Source organism: Pungitius pungitius, chromosome 5, assembly GCF_949316345.1.
Source record: "Pungitius pungitius chromosome 5, fPunPun2.1, whole genome shotgun sequence".
Lineage (NCBI taxonomy): Eukaryota > Metazoa > Chordata > Actinopteri > Perciformes > Gasterosteidae > Pungitius > Pungitius pungitius.
In genome coordinates, this window is record NC_084904.1 from 19,787,060 (window position 1) to 19,807,937 (window position 20,878).

At 47.4% G+C, this 20,878-nt stretch overlaps 1 protein-coding gene across 7 annotated transcripts; it reads left to right on the forward strand.

The window, feature by feature from the left end:
- Positions 1-794: 794 nt before the first annotated feature.
- On the forward strand, positions 795-20,501 carry LOC119224970 (atos homolog protein B). Of its 7 annotated transcripts, XM_037482494.2 has the most exons (12): positions 795-1,215; positions 5,877-6,032; positions 9,518-9,724; positions 14,145-14,331; positions 14,515-14,732; positions 15,158-16,539; positions 17,685-17,743; positions 17,984-18,065; positions 18,422-18,580; positions 18,778-18,846; positions 19,017-19,222; positions 19,330-20,501. In XM_037482494.2, the coding sequence occupies exons 6-12, from the start codon at positions 15,328-15,330 to the stop codon at positions 19,481-19,483; spliced, it is 1,941 nt and encodes a 646-aa protein (XP_037338391.2). In that variant the 5' UTR covers positions 795-1,215; positions 5,877-6,032; positions 9,518-9,724; positions 14,145-14,331; positions 14,515-14,732; positions 15,158-15,327; the 3' UTR covers positions 19,484-20,501. The 7 variants fall into 7 exon arrangements, with proteins under 7 accessions (XP_037338391.2, XP_037338392.2, XP_037338394.2 ...); XM_037482495.2 differs by lacking the exon at positions 5,877-6,032; XM_037482493.2 differs by lacking the exon at positions 795-1,215 and having other exon boundaries at positions 5,363-6,019.
- Positions 20,502-20,878: the final 377 nt, after the last annotated feature.

Consider the following 20,878-nt stretch of genomic DNA (forward strand, 5'->3'; position numbering starts at 1 on the left):
CGCATGCATGCTCTACTACTCCTCTCCTCAATTCATCCTCGAGGAGGATTCAATTTTGTAATGCAGACAGTGCTTAAACCGGATGTCAGAGGTCATTTTGCTAGGACCCTGTGCACAGTGTTTGTATGGCAACAGAGAGAAATGGCTGAGAGCAGCAAATGAAGCAAGTATTAGTCTCCTGAGCTCCCAGTCGGCCTTTCTTCTATCTGCACAGTCCTCCTCCTCCTCTCCACGGTAAGGTATAATCAGACCCCAGTGTGCACGGGGTGGATGGGCGTGGACCTCAGTGCAGCTGCAAGTTAATCTGAAAATAAAACGTGTAGCTGATCTATTCTTAGCTGTGTGACAACACGACTGAAAAATGGGGGGTTTACCATCTGCACATTTAAATGCGTTCTTAACCGTCGCAATAAACCCTATTCACCCAAAACTCGATGTCAGTGTTATATGACGACATCCAGTATTTGATTTGATATCAGATAATGGTTTGTTGTATTTTTCTGTAAATTTTTAAGACGTAACGTTATGTACATTCGTAGTTCCGGCATACCAGTCACCCGTTGCACTGAAAAATGGGAGGGTAGAAAAAAGCACGTGTATTGGGCGTTTCTTGAATTAATTCATAGTCCAATCACCGCGTCGGATAACTGTAAAAATTTGCATGTTTAAAAAGAAGCATAGCCCCTAAACGTTGATTGGTTAAGAAAAAAAGAAGCGGCCAATCGCTTAAATGACAGTCGCTCAGCTGGCCGCGAAGCCACGCCCCCTAAACATTACCGAGCAAAACCCCGGAAACGCTGCCGTTTAAAGAGACAGGAGACATCTCAGGCAAGGTTGAAACAACGAAAACAGCTGCGAGCACCAAAAAAAAAAGGAAAAGAAAGGCAGGCATAGGAAGGAAAGGGACGTGGTCAACCCCAATCCCCCCCCCACCCCCACCCCCCAAAAAGCGAGCTATGTGGCAAGAAAAGAGTGGGAGGGCGAGACTGAATCCGTAACGATTGTTCTCACCAGCAGACAACCAGCTACGGGCTGCTAACGGCTCTTAGCATCTGAGTCGACTTTCGCCCCCTTGGCTACCTGGAATGCGACAACGCAGCGGTCCGCAGGAGAGATAACATAAAGGAAGAGGGCCAAACTCCCACACGACAAGGACGCGTCAAGCCCGGGCTGCCAGGCTGCGGGGTTTCCTCCGGAGTGTACTTTTATTGTTCGGTAAGTCGGCTTCAAGGTCCGTAAACGTAGCCTGCTGCACCCGCTGCGTTGTGTGTACTTTGATGGTGGAACTGGAATTCTGTTGTTGGGGTTATTGCTTCTTTTTTTTTTTTTCCTTGATGCTTAGATGTTCGCGCTTGGGACGCACAGGTTGTCACAGTCATCATTTTGTTCATGAAAGAATGATCGGAATCCAGCCTGATCCAGTTGATGACCTGACAGTAGCTTGCAGTGTGCAGGGGGCGTTCCCTGCTTTGTCTGCCTTCCTCGGGCTTTCTGTGTGTGTGTGTGTGTGTGTGTGTGTGTGTGCACGCGGTGGTTATAGGGACAAAGTGATGCACAGCTTATGCGTGTATCACCACCATGGGCTTGTGTGCAGACAAAATGCAGAAAATGTAAATAATACATTTTTTGAGAAATGCACACTCACGCCCTCTTGGCATTGTTACACATTGGGCTGTGCAAGTGGGAGGGAGCAACCAGCACTGCCTTGTATTTATACCTATGTGTAAATATATGTATGGATGAAGTGATGAGGAACACTGTTACATGAGGGGGGGGGGGGGGGATACCACTGTGGGCGTAGTTCCCTCTGATGCACTTGGGAGTTTCATTGCATCATGCAGACAAGGGGACGCATTGGTGTTGGCACTAAAGCCAGGTTACAGTCTATATAACATATATGAAGTGTGAGGATAGTTGGTTATTGCAGTGTTATTATGCTGTAATTATCCCGACAAGCAGGACAGGAAGGCATTCACATGCTTATTATGGGAATCCATTTGCTCTCTCGCATGAATCTAAATAGAGGATTTTTTTTTTCACACCGCACAAACACACACACACACATTGCCGCAGCAAATCCATCTGCAATAACTCCACATTTCTCTCTCTCGCTTGTCCTTGCACACTGACAGCCCCCCCCCCCCCCCCACCTCTCTGTCTAGGAGAAACGAGTGGGCTTTGTCCTCAGCTGAGTGTGACGTCACACACATCTTTGCTGTAATCAACCATGAAGGCGAGGTGCATTATGTGAGGCTGAGCTGTCCTGGGCCTGGGCTTATCCCAGATCACTTTGTGACCTGAGTTTGCAAATGATGAAAACCCCAAAAGACATTAATTCAGTCTATTTGGGTTAGAGAAAGAAACTTAAAATCCTCTCACGACAAAAGAAGGGAGTCATTTAAATCCCCTCACCAAATGTTTTTCCGTGTTTCAATGCCCACTGCCCAGCCAGGTACATTGAGTACACAGGTACATTGAGTACACCGGTACATTGAGTCACAAGCAGCTGTGTGGTTCCTCATGGTGACAGACTGAGGCACGAGTACCTCTTTGGGCTGTTTGGACGAGTATTCTGGTCTACATGACGCTAACTTGAGGCTGGTAATTCTGTAAGAGCCCAGTTTCTCCTGATTCTCTCATAAATAGATTAGAACCACACTAACAATGTTACAGCCCGGGTCAAACATTGGCCCGCGTGTGGCTTTTCTTACCTTGCCTGTAGTTCAGTTACAGTCTACCATTTTATTCAGTTAATCTGATAATCAGTGACATTAAGGATTCAAGGAGTCAAGAGACACCATTCAGCCTCTGGTCCTCCGTGCACCAACGCATGAACCTAATTTACCTTCCATACTTCTTATGGCTCTCTGACTGAGAGGGTTATGGTTCACTGTTCACTGCATTTCTCCTCTTTAGTGTCTGCAGAGCCCAGCGGGGCTCTGGATGTGTGGCTATTAAATGCTTTGAGCTGATGAAGGCTTGTGGTCAGCCCTCAAATGTGTTGGTGTCAGAGATTACAGATGATTATGTGGGTTAGATTCAGTACTCAACACTGCTATGGGCTATATTGATCCCTCTCGTGTTTGTGTGCGTGTCCGTATGAGAGCTAAATCATCTTTTATGATTTTATTTATTATACAGATCATAATAGCACATGCCCATTTATGTGCTCAATTCAGGGTTTCTGGACCAAAAGTAGCTTTTTTTTGAAGATTGCAATGTCCATCACACAGATGGATGGCACAACCCTCTTACTAAAAACATATAAACTAAAATATTTCTGCTTGTCACTATATATATATATATATATATCCCTAAAAGGCACCTGTAGCCTTAACCTTGGTACCTCACCTTGGGCCTGACGCATAGAGACTAGCTAAACCTAGCTCCAGGCCTACCAGTGAAGGTCAGTTGGTTCTCTGACAAACCCTTGTCAATGAATATGTTTGGAATAAGTGACTATTGAGAGACTATATAAAAGGTGGTAGAGGGATAAAGTCCAACGACAATCAGACACCAACTCCGCAATGGAATAACGCAGTCATAATGAGTTTGTCACTTAAGGAGTGTTTTAATGGATTGGATTAATTTGAGGAATAGGAGTATCATTTCTAAGTGCCTTTAAATCAGCTATCAGATGTCCACTACTATTTTTAATGGTAGAAATACCAGCACCAACAGTCTGAGAGGTCCTCTTGTGTCAGGTGCTCCCTCTTTGTTCTGTGTTTTTGTGGCAGCAGCTTGCTCAACTTTATTCAAACTCTGCTGACAATAGAAGTCCAGGCAGAGGCAGGAGGACGGAAAGTACCACCTTCCTGAATAAATCAACGAGGTTTGACATTACAGCCCGAGAGGCAACACACTGTGATATCCCCCGCTGGACCGTGTGGGTATGTGTTTTATTTCTGTCTCGCCTCTACGATGCATTTGTTCAGCACGAACATTATCATTATCGATTAGTCACTTCACAGAAGAATAATCTGCAACCATTCAAATAATGGTATTGGTGTTATTCTCTAGTTCCAGCTTCTCATTTGGGAAGATGTGCTTTCTTTTTTTTTTATTCAATAGCAAACAGAACATTTTTATATGCAAGTGTTGAAGCGTGGGGATAACTAACAGTGTGATGACACAACCTCAGGATTTGTGACAGGCATTATTCACTCTGTTGTGTTTAATTAAACAATGAATTAATGACTCAAGAAGGTGATCGCCTGATTAACCGATAATGGAGATGATGGTTACTTTCAGCCCTAACGGCTTTGGGTAAGCAGATTGCATTTTTAAAAGCATTTCATATCCTTTAAAACTATATTTGGACCAAGGACTGTTGGTTTGGCAAAAAAAAAAACTATTTGAACACGTCCCCTGGGGCTCCGGGAACATTCGACTTTCTTTGTTTCTTTACAATAATTGACAGATTAATCAATGGTTTCTTGCAGCCTTAGTCGGAGGCAGTGTCACAGTGACCAACCTGACCCGAGAGCTATTTGTCCAAATGGCTTCCATACAACCCCACAATCAATGAGTAGATGATGGCAGTTGGATGTATTTCTGTGCTTTTAAATAGGTCAACGTGGAGCTTATCGAGCTAACTCTCCACCCCTCTCCCTCTCGTCCATGTCTTGTTCCCTGTCCATTACTCTCCAGTTGGTTGTCATTAGTCTCATTTCCCTAGCCCAGCATCAATGTTCTATTTCACTGCTTTTAGTCTCTCCATCATTTAGAGGCTGAGTATGTGTGACAGGCCTGGGCATGCATCATTCTAGGTAGTGATCCAAACTGGACGGGGAACCTTATTTTTCACTGATGTTTGCAGTGGTTTATTTTTTTTTAATTTTTATTCAGCTGAAACAAAGAACAAAAAACAAAGAACACACACACAAAAATGTTCCCGCAGGCTTGAAAACATCCGCAGCGCTTTGGTCCAAACTGCACCGATCTGCTGTACTTGGCTGTGGATCCCTTTTTGTTCGTGACCCAATGAAGCAAACGGAGAACACCACCCGTGTCACGACGTAGCTGAGAAGCACGTCACCAGATGGAGCTGGAGGAATAACCCTTTATATAATGTCTATTTATGACCAATCCGCGGCTTGCGCCTCCGGTCCAGCATCGTTATATTCGTTATATGGTGAATAAGAATAGCTTTATCGTCATAGTGATTCCATATTAAGGGATGCGTCATGCTGTCTGTACTTTTTGATAGCGATCGAATGAGATCACGGTGTATTTTGGAACACAAGGTTTACCAATTCTGGCATCGACACCCAATGAGTTGTCGTTTTATGGGTTGCTTTCGTTGGACGTTTGCCAAATCAAAGAAACAAGGATCAATATTTTAAAACAGAAAAGTGTGTCAACATTGAACCGAGCTCGCACGTAGTGCAATACCTGGGCCCCTCGCGCAAAGAGAACACATTGAAACAGATGCAAAAGCAGCAACTCTGCTAAAGCTGTGGTTAAAGCTTCTCATCATCAACCGCTGCTTAGCGAGCGCGCGCCTGTGTGCACACGTCGGGCTGATCTCAGGATTAACCCTCGCCAGACCTCTCTCTCTCTCTCTCTCTCTCTCTCTCTCTCTCCGCCCTTCACCCAGTAACGCCCCCGGACCACATGGATGAGCCATGTGTACGCGAAAAGGTCTATAAACATCGCATGCACAAGCGCGTGTTTTCATTTATGTGAGCACCTGGCGCTTAAGGTCATGCAGGCGCTTTGTCTCCTCCACTCATTCTGCTGGTGTGAAACGATCCCACAAACGACTCCTCTCGAGCTGCTACTGCAATCGTCAGTCGGGCCGCCCTGGTAAAAAAAAAAAAAAAAATCGACGAGCTACGTAGAAAATAAAGGGATCTTTTCATTTCGATGCCCAGATGGCGGACTGGACCTGATTCGGGCCGCCACCTCCTCGTCTGAGCGGTGCAACGCCAAGCTGTGCGAGTTCCCCAAACACGAAAAGCAAGGAAAGGAAATGGATTTCCATTGAAGTGAGATGAAGAATCGCACCGACAGTGAGGTAAAAAACAAAGGTAGGCAGCTGAATTCAGGGTAAAAGAGAGAGGAGAGAGAGAGAAAGAGAGAGAGAGAGATTGGGGCTTTATTTCCTGTCCTCCATGAATAGGCAACATATTTCTCTGGAACATTCCATCTTAAGAGCTGGCCCGGCCTGTCACCAAGACGGTGCCACACTCCTCCCCATATATCTGCATTTCTTTCCCATTGCACTCTGTGTCTCTCCTTTCTCCTGTGTACATATCAACCACGACTTGAATGATTCTCTATCGTTTCATCCCCATCCTTTACGTAGGAAAGTTGAGCGGACCATGAATGGTTTAGTCCATGCGTTTCTAAACGTTAAAGGATAAAGGTCACTAAATGTATCACGGAGGCAATGCATACTCAAATAAGCAACTTCCACATTAGTGGAATCTGGTCGTCACGGTTGTCGGAATAAATGGCAGAAATGGATTGAGAGGCATATTTGCTAACGGAAAAACAAACAAGTTATTTGAAGAATGCTTTATTTGGATATTCCGGTGTGGAATACCAAAATACCAAAACGTCTATTTACTGCATGGATCCCGTTTCAACCCCTAACCCCCAATTCCTAAACTTAACCCCATCTTATTATATCAATTGCTATATTTATATATATATGTCACTTGCTAGTGAGTTGTGCTGGAGAGTCAAACGAATACACATAAAAGCCTTTTTTTCCCCCCCCCACTTTGTGATAGTACTCCTCATCCGGCAGCTGGTCAAACACGCCCTGCCAGAGAGAGAGTTTATCTCACGGGATTGTTACAGCGCTCTGGAAATGTAAACACAAAGCAACCGCTCCGGGTGGGAAACAACCCTGCAGGAACCGGCCGTTTGATGATGGTAAAGTCGTGGGCTGGGTTTATAGCGGTCAATCCGGGCAGGTGAGGCGTTTTTATTTACCGGACCCACTGACGTGCAGAACAACGAGGGGTGAAATGTGGAAAATCTGATAAGAACGATGAGCTCAAAGTGAGGAATCTGCACAATGTTTGGAAATTCTTTAACGGGGTCTAAAGTTATACTTTCTCCATCTTCCATTACTGTTTACTTATGTTTACCAGTGTTGCAGTAAGACCGGACATATTGCATCACAGAATTCAGATGGATCCGAGCCGCCAGGTGAATTAATCGGTGCTCTAACACCATCATGGGTATTAGCTGGGAAATTGTGTCCTGCACACTGGAGCTTTTGTTGCTTGGCAGCTGCTGTACATGCCATCGTCTTTTTAAACACGTTCAGTATGACCCATAACCCCCCCCCCTCCCTTCCCACTCCTTCTTTCAGACATACACTTTCCCTTCCCACCCTTCCTCCACCTCACCGTCTCCTCCTTTTGTTCTCCCCCCAAGAAGGAGGGTGAATTAGACTTTGGTTGTAGATTTTCTTTTTTTCTTTTTTTCTCACGCCGTGACTAAACGATTCAGGTTTTGGGCTCGCCTGATCGAAGCTCTTCACCACTTGAAGGCTGTGACTAGTTAGGGCTGTTTGGTAAAATGTCCCAAAAACACAGCTGGTGTCACTTTGAGAGGCCCAGGCAAACTTGATATGACTGTGTGTCTGTGTGTGTGTGTGTGTCTATGCGTTTTAAATGCGCGATGCAGACATCAAAAGGAACAGTCTTGTCGTGGCAGGGTTGTGTGTGTGTGTGTGTGTCTGATGGAATGAGTGTGTGTGTCTTGAGGGCTGTCCTTTGCTCCTCAGCTGAATGGTGTAGCAGCATCATGAAGAAGACCCACCCTCTTCTCCCCCCCCCCCCAAAACATGGAAGTGGGCTCTTAAAGGAACAGAAGTGTGTTTTTGAGTGTGCTGAAAAACAAAATCCCAAATAACAGTGCAGCCTAAGAGCAGAAAGACGCCGTAATTGCAGTCTTCTCGCCTCATTTGGATCCGTCCACACTACTATGTTTATTTCCCTCTGTCTATTTCGATGTCTCGGAGAGATCTAAAAGTGAGCAGGAGACGGACGTAGATGAGCCAGAGAAAGACTGAGACATGTGAGACATGTGAGACAGACACTTTGGGTACTTAGTGAGTCCTTAAGTCTCCACGAGTCGACCCTGGTTCCCCAAATAAGGGGAACGCATAGCGGGGTCGATTTGTGTTGGTCTGTATCTGCAGGGCCGGGCACAGCCTAGCGCTAAAAATGTGGTCTTGACAGCTTCAGGTATGTTTTGTGCAAAGTGTTTTAACTTGTGTAGTCTCCACCCAGTGTGCGTGCGTGTGTGTGTGTGTGTGTGTGTGTGTGTGTGTTTGCGTGCACTGTGTGTGTGTGGTGGGAGCTTGACACATAACTGTGTGATGCCCTTGCCAACGCAGTGTGTACTTTAACCACTTCTTCAATCACTTCTTTAGAAATAGTTTCTGCCCAGTCTGCATGCTGTTCCTTATTAGCTCACATATGGCAAAAATACACACACACACACACACACAAGTAGACACACATACAAGTACACACACGCAGCTGAGGGCTCCTGGCACTCAGCTGATAAAGTTTTTTTTTCACATGCACTTCATTCTCTATCTGCACTCTAGCAGCAGATATGCCCTTGTGCTTTGGTGCACGTGAAGACGGCGCATGCTATTGCGTGCTACACACAGCGTCTCTTTGTGTGTTCGCTAAGGAGACGGCGCAGGTGTTTGCTTTTGAATCAACTGAGGCTTTCGCCTCTTTTTTTTAAATGTCCTTGTATTAACACACTTACACAACGCAGACTGCAAACACACTGGACGTCGTCTGGCGGTGGCACACTATGGGAAACGATTGCAAGTGAAACGCACGCACGCACACACACACACACACACACACACGCTTTAAAGAATGCAAACATGCAAATAAGGAGCGGGTTTGAGGAAATGTCTCCTCACCTCTACTTCTGCAGAACAGGCAAAGCAAGAGCCGGTGGGCGGGATCTTAACCCCCCCTCTCCCTCCCTCTAGCCAATCAAGAGCTCAGCCACTACAGCTGACCCCCCCTTTTTAATACAGCCAATCCCCACCCCTTACTTCCCCCTGTATGCCTTCACTGCTGAGTGAGCAAAGCATGCTCTGCTCTATCAGCTGAGAGGAAGCGAGCGAAAGAAAACACAAGCACAAAGAGAGAGAGAGAGGGTAGTGAGAAAGGGTTGAAAGGAGGGGCTCGCAGATTTATGGAGAGGGTGAGGAAGAGGAGGAATGGGGCGAGAGGAAAGAGGGAACGCAAGCATGTGAGGTGCGAGAGAAAGGAAGAAAGGAAGGAAGAAAGAAAGAGGGCAGGGGGGGGGGGGCTGCTGGAGAGAGAAAAGGAACGGAATGGACAGAGGGTGAGGGGTGAGAGTTGTTGATGAGTTGCAACCGAGGGTGGAGAGAGGCAGACAGGAAGAGAGAGAGAGAGAGAGAGAGAGAGAGAGACTGTAAGGCGTCCTCAGTCTCAAAACAAGCAGGGGGAGGCAGAACAAGCCGACTTATCTGTCTTTCTCAACGCCACCTATTCAGGAGGAAGGAAGCGGAGTCAGCGAAGCGTCAACGAGTCGACAGCGAGAGCAGCCTGACCCGAGTGGACGTAGACTCACAGAAGACAGACAGAGAGGACAGTTGACCATCCAGCCACTAAACAGAGGAAGGAAGGAGAGAGAGAGAGAGAGAGACACACACAGAGGGTGAGACAGCAGAGGGGGAAGAAAAGGACACATTCGCGTCAGGGTGAGTGTCACAAGTTCTCCTGCTGTCAGACCAAGTGCAGTAATGTTTTCTCCTGTCATATTGTCCGCTGGGCTCGGGTGACTCAACGTCTCCTAAAATGGCCAAAGGAAAGGCTGACAGACGGGCGGACAGAGGGGGGGAGGGAGGGAGGGAGGGACAGAAAGGGACCCCGTGTCAAACGGCGCTCTCAGCAAATATGTCCCTGAGCCGGCTTAGTTTAGACCGCCATGCCCCTCCAGCCTGTGTGGTCGGCTCAACCGTTTCAGTCCCCTCGTAGTTTTGGCTCTTTGCTTGATGCTTCCTGTCTTTGTGGAATAGTCAAAACAGTCACACACACACACACACACACACTGTCATTTCACCCCCTTGCTCACACTGACATCCGATTTTCACACTCTACACAGCTGCTTCACTCAAATCAAGAGTCAATTGTTTGCAGGGGCATTTCAACGCTTTTTTTGCTTTAGTGGATGGGCACGTGTGTGTGTGTGTGTGTGTGTTTGTGTTTATCAGTCTCCAGGCACAACAGAGGCCTGGGAGTGTCTTGGCCGTGGGTTCCGCGAAAAGTTAATGAGGCAATGGAGCGCATTTGGGAGGCTGCTCACTCGGTGCCGGCCTTATCACACCTCTCTGACGAAGGCTGGGAGTAAACGTTAGCCCGGAGGGGGGGGCAGGCGGTCCCATTCAAGACTAATGAGCTTATGTCGTTGAAGACAAGGAGTCACTATTATTCCGTAATACTCTTTCTCTCAAAGAGTTAAAGGAAAAAAACATCCCGTCAAGGCCATCTGCTTTACTTGTTAGAGTCGGCAGCTCCGCTGTTGATTCTACAGTACGACATGGCTATCATCCTGTATAACATTAAAAGAATGGAGTCTCTAGTCTAGAAAGGGAGCAAACTCGTCCTTCCCTCAACTGTAGAGCAGCTGTTCTTCGCTCGTGATTAATGCTTTTATGGCACTTCTCGTCAGTCCTGGGAACTGACTCTGAAATAGTTTTATTGGTTAATTTGTTAATTGTCCCCAAGAGAGAAAAAGCAAGGCTGCTTTAAATGTTTTCTGCTTGAGTGTGTGTGAGCTATCGCATTACCTCCTGTTTAAAGTATGTGTGTGTGTGAGTGTTTGTGTTTCGTTCCATACAAGTGCAACATTTGAACAAAGTTAAGCAACGGGGTCCCGAACTCATGATGTGGAACCGTTAAACGCATCTCGTCCTCCTGAGGTCGGACCCCCTTGGTCTCTGCCCTATTGACCCCGACCTTCATCGGCCTGAAAGAACACACAGCAGACGTGCACACATTTCAACACACCTCATGAACACCCCCCCCCCCCCCCATCTCCTGCAAGAGAAGAAAAAAGTGGAGCTTTGTGCTCCACTGCGGACATGCCTCAGGTCAAAGGTGACGAACCCTTTGACCTCGGTGGTTGAACGCGGCTGTGTGTAGTTTGTGTTTCTTGGTGCCCGAGAGAGTTTCAGCTCCAGTTTAAAAGTCCACCGGATCATTTTTAGCTCTTGGGTCCGGCTTGCGAATGCAAGCAGTGAATTAATACATTACCGTCTTTTAGATGACCAAAATCTTTACTAAATGCATTTTGTTCTTTTCCTTATTCCCCACTTAAATAAATATGTGTGTTGTTGGGTTTCTGAGCTTCCATATTTCTGATTTGTCTAATGAGGAAAAATGGCTTCATAAGTTATTTACTTGGGTTTCTTCCCAACCCAAAATATTCTTAGCCTTCGGATAGATAAATAATACATATTCTATTCTGTAGCCCCACTTTTTGGTGAGCCATTAGATCAAAATCTTTCATTTTATTTTTTGTTATTACTTAATCCACACAGAACCTCCTGGTTCATGTACCACTAAATATTTAATGGCACTCTTGAGTTAGCCCTGACTCGCAGTAACTCTAACGTTCCCTCCTGTATACCATACTGTTAGGTAATGTAACAAAGACAATATTGCCTAACCCTGAGGTGGAAATGGAAGAAAAAAACGATCGAACCAACAAAAAAACTTGCTCTCTCTCTATCCGCCTGTTTAACTCTTGTCAAGAATGTCTCCTCCCTTTTTGTCTTTGTATATAAAATATTGCAGGTGTTTCTCCATAGGCTCGACTGTGAGTAGATCACAGTAAGTGTGCACAGCAGACCTTGAGTCTCTCCAAAAGCACCACAATGTTGAGCGACGCAGTGATAGAGTTCTGTAGCCTGAGCTGGTGCACACGCGCAGCATCACGAAGCCTTTCTTGGGTGGAGGCCAGAGTCCCAACCTCCCCCCCCCCCCCCCCCCCGACCCCCCCCCCCCCCCCCCCCTCCTCTGTCGGCTCCTGGATCAGGCCTGAAAAGGCCTGGGGAGCCGCTGCCAACCTCCTGCCCAGCTAGTTCAAAACAAGGTCAGAAATCAAGTGGGAACTGGCCCAGAGCCTTTGGGTTCTCCCGAGGAGCCACGACATACTATTAATACTCGATGCTGACACTTCTCCCATTCATTACCCCCCCTCCCCCGCTCGCCCCCCCCCCCCCCCCGCCCCTCGGCGCTCACCCCGAGAGACTTCACCTGAATCCAGGTGAGGGAGACGAGAGGAGGAGATTCCTTGTGTCCTGTTGGTACACAGTACGTTAACCAGAAATCCCTGTTTGACTTGGGAGGGTTCGGTATGGATCAAGTGTGGGTCGCCACCCAGAGAGACGCCTCGGCTTTACTGCGTTTTGTCTTGGCAACAAACAGCGAGTTAAGCGGTGGAAATCGCATTGTTTTCATGTTACTGTGCCAGGTAATTTAGTTCAGATTGGGTTTCTTTCCTGTGGTGTTAAGCTCGACAAATGAAACATCGACTTGCTCCTCCTCGGGTTGTTAATGGTTGTGCGAGTCCAGCCAAGCTCGGGTTTCTTTGTTTCTTTGTTGAGTGTATGACTGCATATGGACCATATCACATGTGAGTAATTACAGGAGATAAAGGCTTCACTCCTGAAATCAACCCCATACGATTCTTTGTCTGCAGGGACAGATTAGCATTTTACCTAATTAAATACTGCAGTTGAGTGTAGTTAGGTCTTAATATAAAGATGAGGGTCTCTCTATGTCCCCCTTTTTCGTCCCTTTGTCTTTATGCCTCATTCTTGTGTCGTCTTTGACAAGCGATCCCTCCTGTGTTGTTGAATTTGAAGACATTTAAACGTGGTGGTTATTTACACATCTGGTGCATGGTCACGCAGCCATGTAATTAATGTTTCAGGAATTACAAGCAATCAACATCTGTAGAAGAATTCATGGGCTTTATTCAACTCTCCTTATACTTATATCAGTGGATTTGTTTCAGGTGTCTTTCAAACACTTATGAACGTCTCTCATCATCTATAATTCCTTCTTTTTTTCCTCACTTCCTCTTGCTTTGACATGTAGGCGAGTGTCATCACTTCAGTGTAAATAATGAATTCCTTCATGATGATACAGAAGGAAATACTAGAAAGTAACAGGCTGCTGTGATGTAGGTCTGACTGGGAACAAACTGTGATCCTCTTCTCTCCTGCTTGCTATGGCTGCCTGCCGGGTGTTGGGAAGATCACCTTCTTGGCTTCAATTCTGCCGCAATTTCCGTTTCAAGCTTTGAATGCGGTCAGCAGTATATTGGCCTGCCTTTTATCTCCAGTGTGTAGCGATTTGGCTGCAAACACCTCACGGAGAACAGCCATTTTGATGGATATTTTCTTGGAGGAGCATCGTTCTCCCCCTTCGCTCTCCAGCGCCCCCCCCCCCCCTCCTCCCCCCCCCCCCCTTCATCCCTCCACCACCCGCCCCCCCGTAGGTCTTTTTCGCTTTCTCCCTCTTTGTGGCCGAGCACAAAGGAGCCGTTATCCTTGGGCTACTGGTTGCCACGACGACGGCTCACTGCGACGACACCACCCCCAACCTACCCGACATTCCCAAGTTCTGGTCCAAGTGGGTCGGGCAACAACCAGCACCATTTGGTGGCAAACCTGAACTAGAAACTATCAACTCCCTTTTCCGCGAGGGGGCTCCTTCGTGTTTGATCATCCGCTCAAAGTATTTGGGTTTTTGTACTAAAATGTTAAAAATAAAAGACAACGAGAGTAATATTTGTCCCTCAGTCGGTCTGCCTTGTTAGGAGCTTAAATGGTTCGAGAGTGGTCATTTGATCATTGTGTTCTTCACAACAGTTCAGCAACAGGCTTGAATATTGACTTGCTTACCTGCTGTGTTTGGTGTGTCTTTGTCTGTCTACAGTGCATGTCTGTTCAAGTATGCACAGGTAGGAGCATAGATGTGTTTCTGGGGCTCTCTTTGGTTTCATGTGTGCGAGTTTCATTTATAGTCTCACTTTGGCATTTCGTCCTGTGGTAAAGTCAAATAAACTAATTGCCATTCTACATTTTCTTTTTTGTTCTTTTTCCTTAGGGATTCTGAGTGGAATGAACCTGCCATGATGCAACAGATGTGCCAGACCCCGCGCCCAGGGGACGAAGGAGGGCGTGTCAGGCTATCGGCCAACCGCAGAAGAAGCCCCGATAGGTTTATTTCCATATCTAGTTCAGGGACTTTTCCTCTGAAGAGCTTCATGCATTACTGACACTCTGCCCATGTGGTACGTTTAAGCCTTCGGGCCTAATTCCTATTGAACAAACAAACATTATGCAAATAATGTGTATTGGGAAATGATGTTGCATTACCACGTCGCTTAGAACTCTGGTGTGCTTGTAAATGGATGCATATTTATTATATCATCATGTTTAGGTTGATTGTATTTTCTTCTTTCATTTCTCCCCAGGTTGTAGTTTTTGTGCTTACCTCCTTCACTCTTGCTTCCGGGGGAGGGGGGGAAGGAGGGAGAGGAGTCTTTTACGTTTTCCTGATTACCTATCACGGGATGTTGGTGTCGTTTCATGACAGCTGCCATGGAGATGGACGGGTTTCTCTAGCGGGCCGTTTCGTACACAACCTCCAGATGTTGTGCCGGGTGCAGGTTGGACACGGACAGGCACAGAGGTGAGATGCTGCTTGCCGGGCCTTGTTTCAATCTATTCATTCAATTGGAAGGCAAATAAGCGAGCTTTATGCCTTGCCTAGATTACGTTAAGTGACCTATTGATGAGCTGTTTTTCATACAGTTTTTAATTTGTAGGTGGATTTGTATGTTCAATCTTTGTCTAAAGATGAATGTTACCCGACTTGTCCTCTGATGTTTGTTGACGGACTGATAGACACCGGCGGATAGTGCCGTCGCGGCGGCTTTGTCTTTTAATCTTCAGTGTCGCGTCAGTTTGTCAAAACCAACAATCAGAAGCGTGCAATTACTTGATAATACACACAGCAGCAAAAGGTGTTTGCGAATTCAAGCTGTAATTATTGTTTCGTTACATAGTCCCGTGTTTCTTCTCCTGAATACTAATTCAGGGTTTTGTTCCTTTCAGGTTCTGTGCGACTCAGCTTCCTACTTCGGGCCGCTTGACAACTTCCCGGCAGGAAGTGTAAAACTTCCCATTTCTGTGAAACCTCTTCCTCTGCATTCTGGCACTACTTGACCCTGTGAGTTAGTCAAGACTCTGGTCCTCCGGGCAGAAAAAAAAAAAAAAAACTAAACATGCGGCACATCCACGTGGAGTTGGCCCACAAGAAGGCTCCATTAGAGCTTCCAGCCCAGGAGGGGGACCTGCCTCCACCCACAGCCCCAACACATGGCCTCGATCCTGGTGTCAGACCGGGGGCCCCCAGGCACTTTGGCCAGGAGGAGTTGCGCCTCCAAAAGGTCTACCAGCTCTCCATTTTCTCCCAGTTAGGGGGATTTACTACCTCCACAGAAACCCACACTGATACCCAACAGAGGCCCGTCCGGTCGGGCGTGAAAAGGGGGCTGGAGGAGCCACAGTTGACTCATAAGCGCCCCCACTTGGGGGACTTTGCAGACAATGAGGCGTTGGAGGGAGGGGTTCTGTGTGGGCCAGCCCCGGCTCCAGGTGTCGGTGTGGGGATGGCGGTGGGCCCTGCTGGGCCCGGCCCCGTATACTCTTGCACACAGATTGAGCACAGAGACTCCGAGGGGGGCCTGTCACCCAGGTCCCCCCCCCTCTCCCCGAGCCACAACCCCTCCCGACGCCCGACTCAGCACAACCACGACAGGCCCATTCCGGACGTGTTCGCTCCTCTCTCACCCAAGTCACCGCCGATGTCCGACCAGCACGGACCTCTCTTTGACCGGGGCCATTCCCTCGGTAGCTCGGCCCGGGCCGAGCCCCCCCCCGGCGGGGGCCACGCCCCCGCCTATTCACTAGGCGGCCCGGCGGCGGAGAGCTGCGGCAACGGCTCGTCCGGCGGCCAGCCCAGCCCCCACTTGCACGAAATGTCCACCTATGAGACTCCCAACCCCGCGAGCCCCACCAGCCCTCCGGGCCCCTTCTCGCCCCCACACCACACGGAACTGCTGGAGCCGGGGGAGGCCACCGAATGGGAAGTCGGGCTCGAATCCTCCCCACCTGAGCGAAGTGCCACGCAGGCTGCCTCCTCCTCCTCCTCCTCATCCTCATCCGGCGGCGGCGGCCTGGCTTCCTGCGAGAAAACCCCAAGCAGCAATGGCCACCGTCCACCCCCCGGAGGCCACTGGCCAGCCAAAAAGCGCCTGTTGCCCCCCAGCGACACGGGGGAGTCGTGCTCAGAAGATGAGGGTCCCTCCACATCCAAGAGAAGCAGGCTGTCGCTGCTGGCCCCGGGACTCGGCCCCGCCTCGTGCCGCAGCACCGACGCTAAGGCTGCTCCTTACTGGAACCACCTGCTGCCCTCCAAATGGGACCGGCCCAAGGTCAGCACACTCGCCATTCAACATGTCTAACATTACATTTGGTGACTGACACGCAGTTAGCGCTCCCCGGTAGCCCTGAATCTCGAATGAATGGAACTAAACATTCCTATTATTGTCATCATTTCCCTATCATACAATAGAATGAAGAAAGTTATAGTTGATAACTACTTTTTTTCTGGTAAAGAGTCTGAGCCATGAATAATAAAAAAAAAAGACTAAAAAAAACAAAGAGAGTTGATGTGAAGTGACGGGAGGCTCATTATGACACCATGCTGGAACAGGCTGAGTAGCTCGAGAATAAAGGCCATTGAGGGAATAAAGGCTATTGTCGTCCCCCCCCCCACACACGAGTGTGCTGTGTCTCTCATACACACGTACACACAGATGTACATAGAGACGGCGTAAAAAAATGGTTCTGGAAGAGAACCGTGGACCATTTTTTTTCAACGTTGGGTGGCCCGAAAGAGCTTTGTGTTAGTGGGATGGGAGGGTTCTAATCGCCACAATGGGTCTCACTAGGTCTCATTCAGCGGTGTCCTCGGTGTGACTAGAGGTGTTTGGAGTACTAGTGCGGGACGCACAGCGAGAAACCCGGTGCAGGGGGGGACACAAATTACGGATTAGAAAGAGAGGAAAGAGAAGCCAGGCTCATATTTGACTACATAAACGTAAGAGGAAAAAAAATATGGTTTTGGTCGAGTGTGACAATGAGACGACGAGCTGACAAAGGGGGCCCTCCAAGCGCTGCAGAGAGCCACCGTGACCAAGAGTCTGCTGATGCTAACCATGAGTGGAAGCTAGTGGCTAGCAGGTAGCATAGGTTTGGGTACCAACGAGCCTCCTGACGGTTGGGAGGGGGGGGGGCGGGGGGCCCTTTGTGATGAACGGCGGCCTGGAAATGGGGAATGTTTACGCGTGTGATGCCACAACCAAAAGTGACTGGTGCTCAGTAAGTAATAGGACACCTGAAATAACACAGAAACACTAAAACATTCCCATTTGGTCTGAATGTGAGTGTTTTATTTCAGATTGTGTGCATTGAGGACTTAGTAAGTACTAAGTACTAGTATTTATTTATTTGTGAAAAATCCGAGAAAAACAACTCTTGTATCATTTGTGTTTTTTTTGTGCTTTCTTCGTCACAGACGTCCACAGACTGCACGAGGTCCGAAAGACGACTCAAGAGCGCGCTGCGACTGAAAAGGTTACCGCTCCATTGTTTTTATACGAATCTGTGCAATCAAACTAAAAACAACCGCATAAGGACGACACCTTTTGATCGTCAAAGGGGATGATTTAAACTTCAGAAGGGCAATGCTTGGAGTTTAAGAGCATGCAAACCTGTGTACAGGTGAAATAACCTAAATGTCAGTTTAGAAGTCGAGAAGCAACCTAACCGAGACTAACCAACGGCCCGTTTCGTGTGTCCTGGGGTCGCTTTCAGCCGTCAGCTGCGCAGCGGCCGCTCCACGCGCTCCAGCCGGCCCTCGTCCTCCATCAGCAGATCCCTGCTCGGAAACTTTGAGGTACACATCGTTTTGACGCAAGCATGGAAGGACATTGTTTCTCAATCAATTATATTTGCTTTACTCCTCTAGTGTAAAGATCTTTATTTGTATTTCAACTACAAGGCGATTCAAAGTGCTTGACATAAAAGCCTTAAAACCGGCACGACGTGAGGCAAAAGGGACATTTTTAAAACGATTAAGAACATTGAAACATTACAAACATTCAACGAGCTAAAAATAAAATGGTAATGAGGATGGTAATATGTTGGCATTTAAAAACAGTTCAATCATCTCAGTTCACAATGTCCTGTTTTTAAAATGGCCTCTTCTTGTCGGCCTGCGTACATAAAACACATTTCATTCCTGTGTTCCAGGAATCTATCCTGAAGGGACGATTCTCCCCGTCCGGACAGATCGAGGGCTTCACGGCGGAGATCGGTGCGAGCGGCTCCTACTGTCCGCAGCACGTCACCCTGCCGGTGCAGGTCACCTACTACGACATCTCAGAGCACAGCGCGCCCTCCCCCTTCCTGGTCAGTCTGTGCAACGGGCCCCATGAACACTTGAACAGATATATGATTACAAATCTAATTACAATTGTAACTGTGCTGTCTGATTTTAGCACGTTTCTTCTACACTTGGGTCCGAAAATAATGTGTCATTGTGCAATTACAGATTGGTTTGAGGCGTGTTTAATCAGTTCCGATCTTGCGTCCATTTCCCTCCAAAGGGGGTGATATGTCTCGAGCCTCTCGGAAAGAAAGGATACAGCATTCCCAAAGCAGGGACCATTCAAGTGGTGAGTCCCGTCTACCGTTCTCATCTGGTCCTTTGCTTGGATGAACCCAGGCTGCTTACAAACTCATTTTGCATCACAAGAACATTTAATACAACGTGACAAACCACCTGGTGTGAACTTGCCTCCTTCGCCGCTTGACACGCTGACCTCGCTCTGACATCTGTTCTCAGACCTTATTTAACCCCAACAAAACTGTGGTGAAGATGTTCCTGGTGACCTACAACTTCAGCGACATGCCCGTCAATCACATGACCTTCCTGCGCCACCGTATCTTCCTGATGCCCGTGGAGGAGGCCGTGGAGGGGACGGACGAGGCGTCTCCAGGTGGCAGAGTGCCTGACCGGAAGAAGATTCTCTGCTACCTGATGCATCTCAGGTAGGACTGACATTTGCAAGTATTCGGGTTTTAAAAAGTACCATTTAGATTACGCCAGAAACATGAAAGTCCTAGTTACATTTTTTTGGGGGGGGGGGTTTTCTCAGATTCCAGAGCTCCAAGTCTGGGAAGATCTACTTGCACAACGACATCCGGCTGCTATTCTCCCGCAAATCCATCGAAGTGGACACGGGGATCCCTTATGAGCTGAAATCTTTCACCGAGGTGCCAAGAAACCCTAAATACTCCCCCCGCGTGTGACCCCCCCCCCCCCAGCTTGACCCTTTGACCCTCCCAGACAGACAGACAGACAGACAGACTGCTGGAGTGATGGACACACAACTCGATGAGACTCGATGAGACATGCCACACGCACACCAGACACGCGTGCACATATGATACAGTGTTGTAGTAAATGTGCTCCCTTTTTTGTGCTTTTGTTGACATGGCAAAAAAAAAAAAAAACCTGGCATTCCTTGTAACTTCCATTCGTCGACAATTTTTAAAAAAGAATTTAGAAAACTTGGTGTAAGAGCAGTTTGGCTCACATGCAGTCAAAAGCAGGACGTTTACTACACTTGTATCGCTACATTAAAATGAACAAAAGAACCGCAGACACGCGCACACACACAGCACATCCCACACTCTGAGTTCAGTGTTAACATGCATGCCTTGTGACTTAAACACCTGGATTTTCCTCTAGTGCCGTATCACACTGTCCTTCACTCTGCCTGCAGCTCCAACCGCCTCAACGGACCAATGATTGAAATCTGACAAAAGTCCACAAACGGACAGCATGTCCCCCTTTTTAAAAGAAAAAATATATATATATATATATTTAAAGTGAAGAAAAATAAAATTACCCTCCCCCACTTCTCCCCAACTCGCACGCTTTCTGAGCAGCAGCAAGGAGGTGAGCAGAGACACAAACACTAGTGGGTTGGGTGTGTTGTCATTTGACATTGGATCTAAAAACAATGGTGCGATTTGACAAAAAACTCAGGACACTTATTGAAGAAAACATTTCTCTTCGTACAATTTCACATATGGTGGTACAGACGGCCGCGTACGCTTCAGCAAGGAGGGTCGTACCACGTCACCCAGAGCAGGGGAATCCACTTGGTTTTCATGTAGTCAGACTGAGGGACACTGTGCTGTTTTTTTTTTTTTCAGTTTTTCTTTTTAGATTCTGAACAGTCTGATGTTGGAAGAGAAAATGGAGGAGAAAAAAAATATAAACAACCTGTAGTATTTTTAATTTATGTTTTTTTTCTTTTTTTTCTCGCAAATGTCTTAATAAGCAATATGCTGCACAAAGTAGAGTGTGTTTTTTTCAGCCGGACGAGCTTTCTCTCTGGAGGGGGGGGGGTAGCAGAGAAAGTGGAGCATTAGGAATGGAAGGAGGGAAGGAAAGGTGGCGGGGTATTTAATATGGGGGAAAAAAGTCTATGTATATTTAAAAGAATAAACTCTGCGACTGGCGAGTAGCGACTGTGTTTGTTGTGGTTTTTTGATTGAAAACTGTCTCACGTCTGTAACGCTGTAACTCTGTCTCAAGCGACTCTATTAACCGGCCGAGTAGTAACTAGTAAACTGAGCTTCATGTGTGATATCGCTGGTGTTCCCCTGAACCAGAGCCTTCCTCAGAACAGTTTC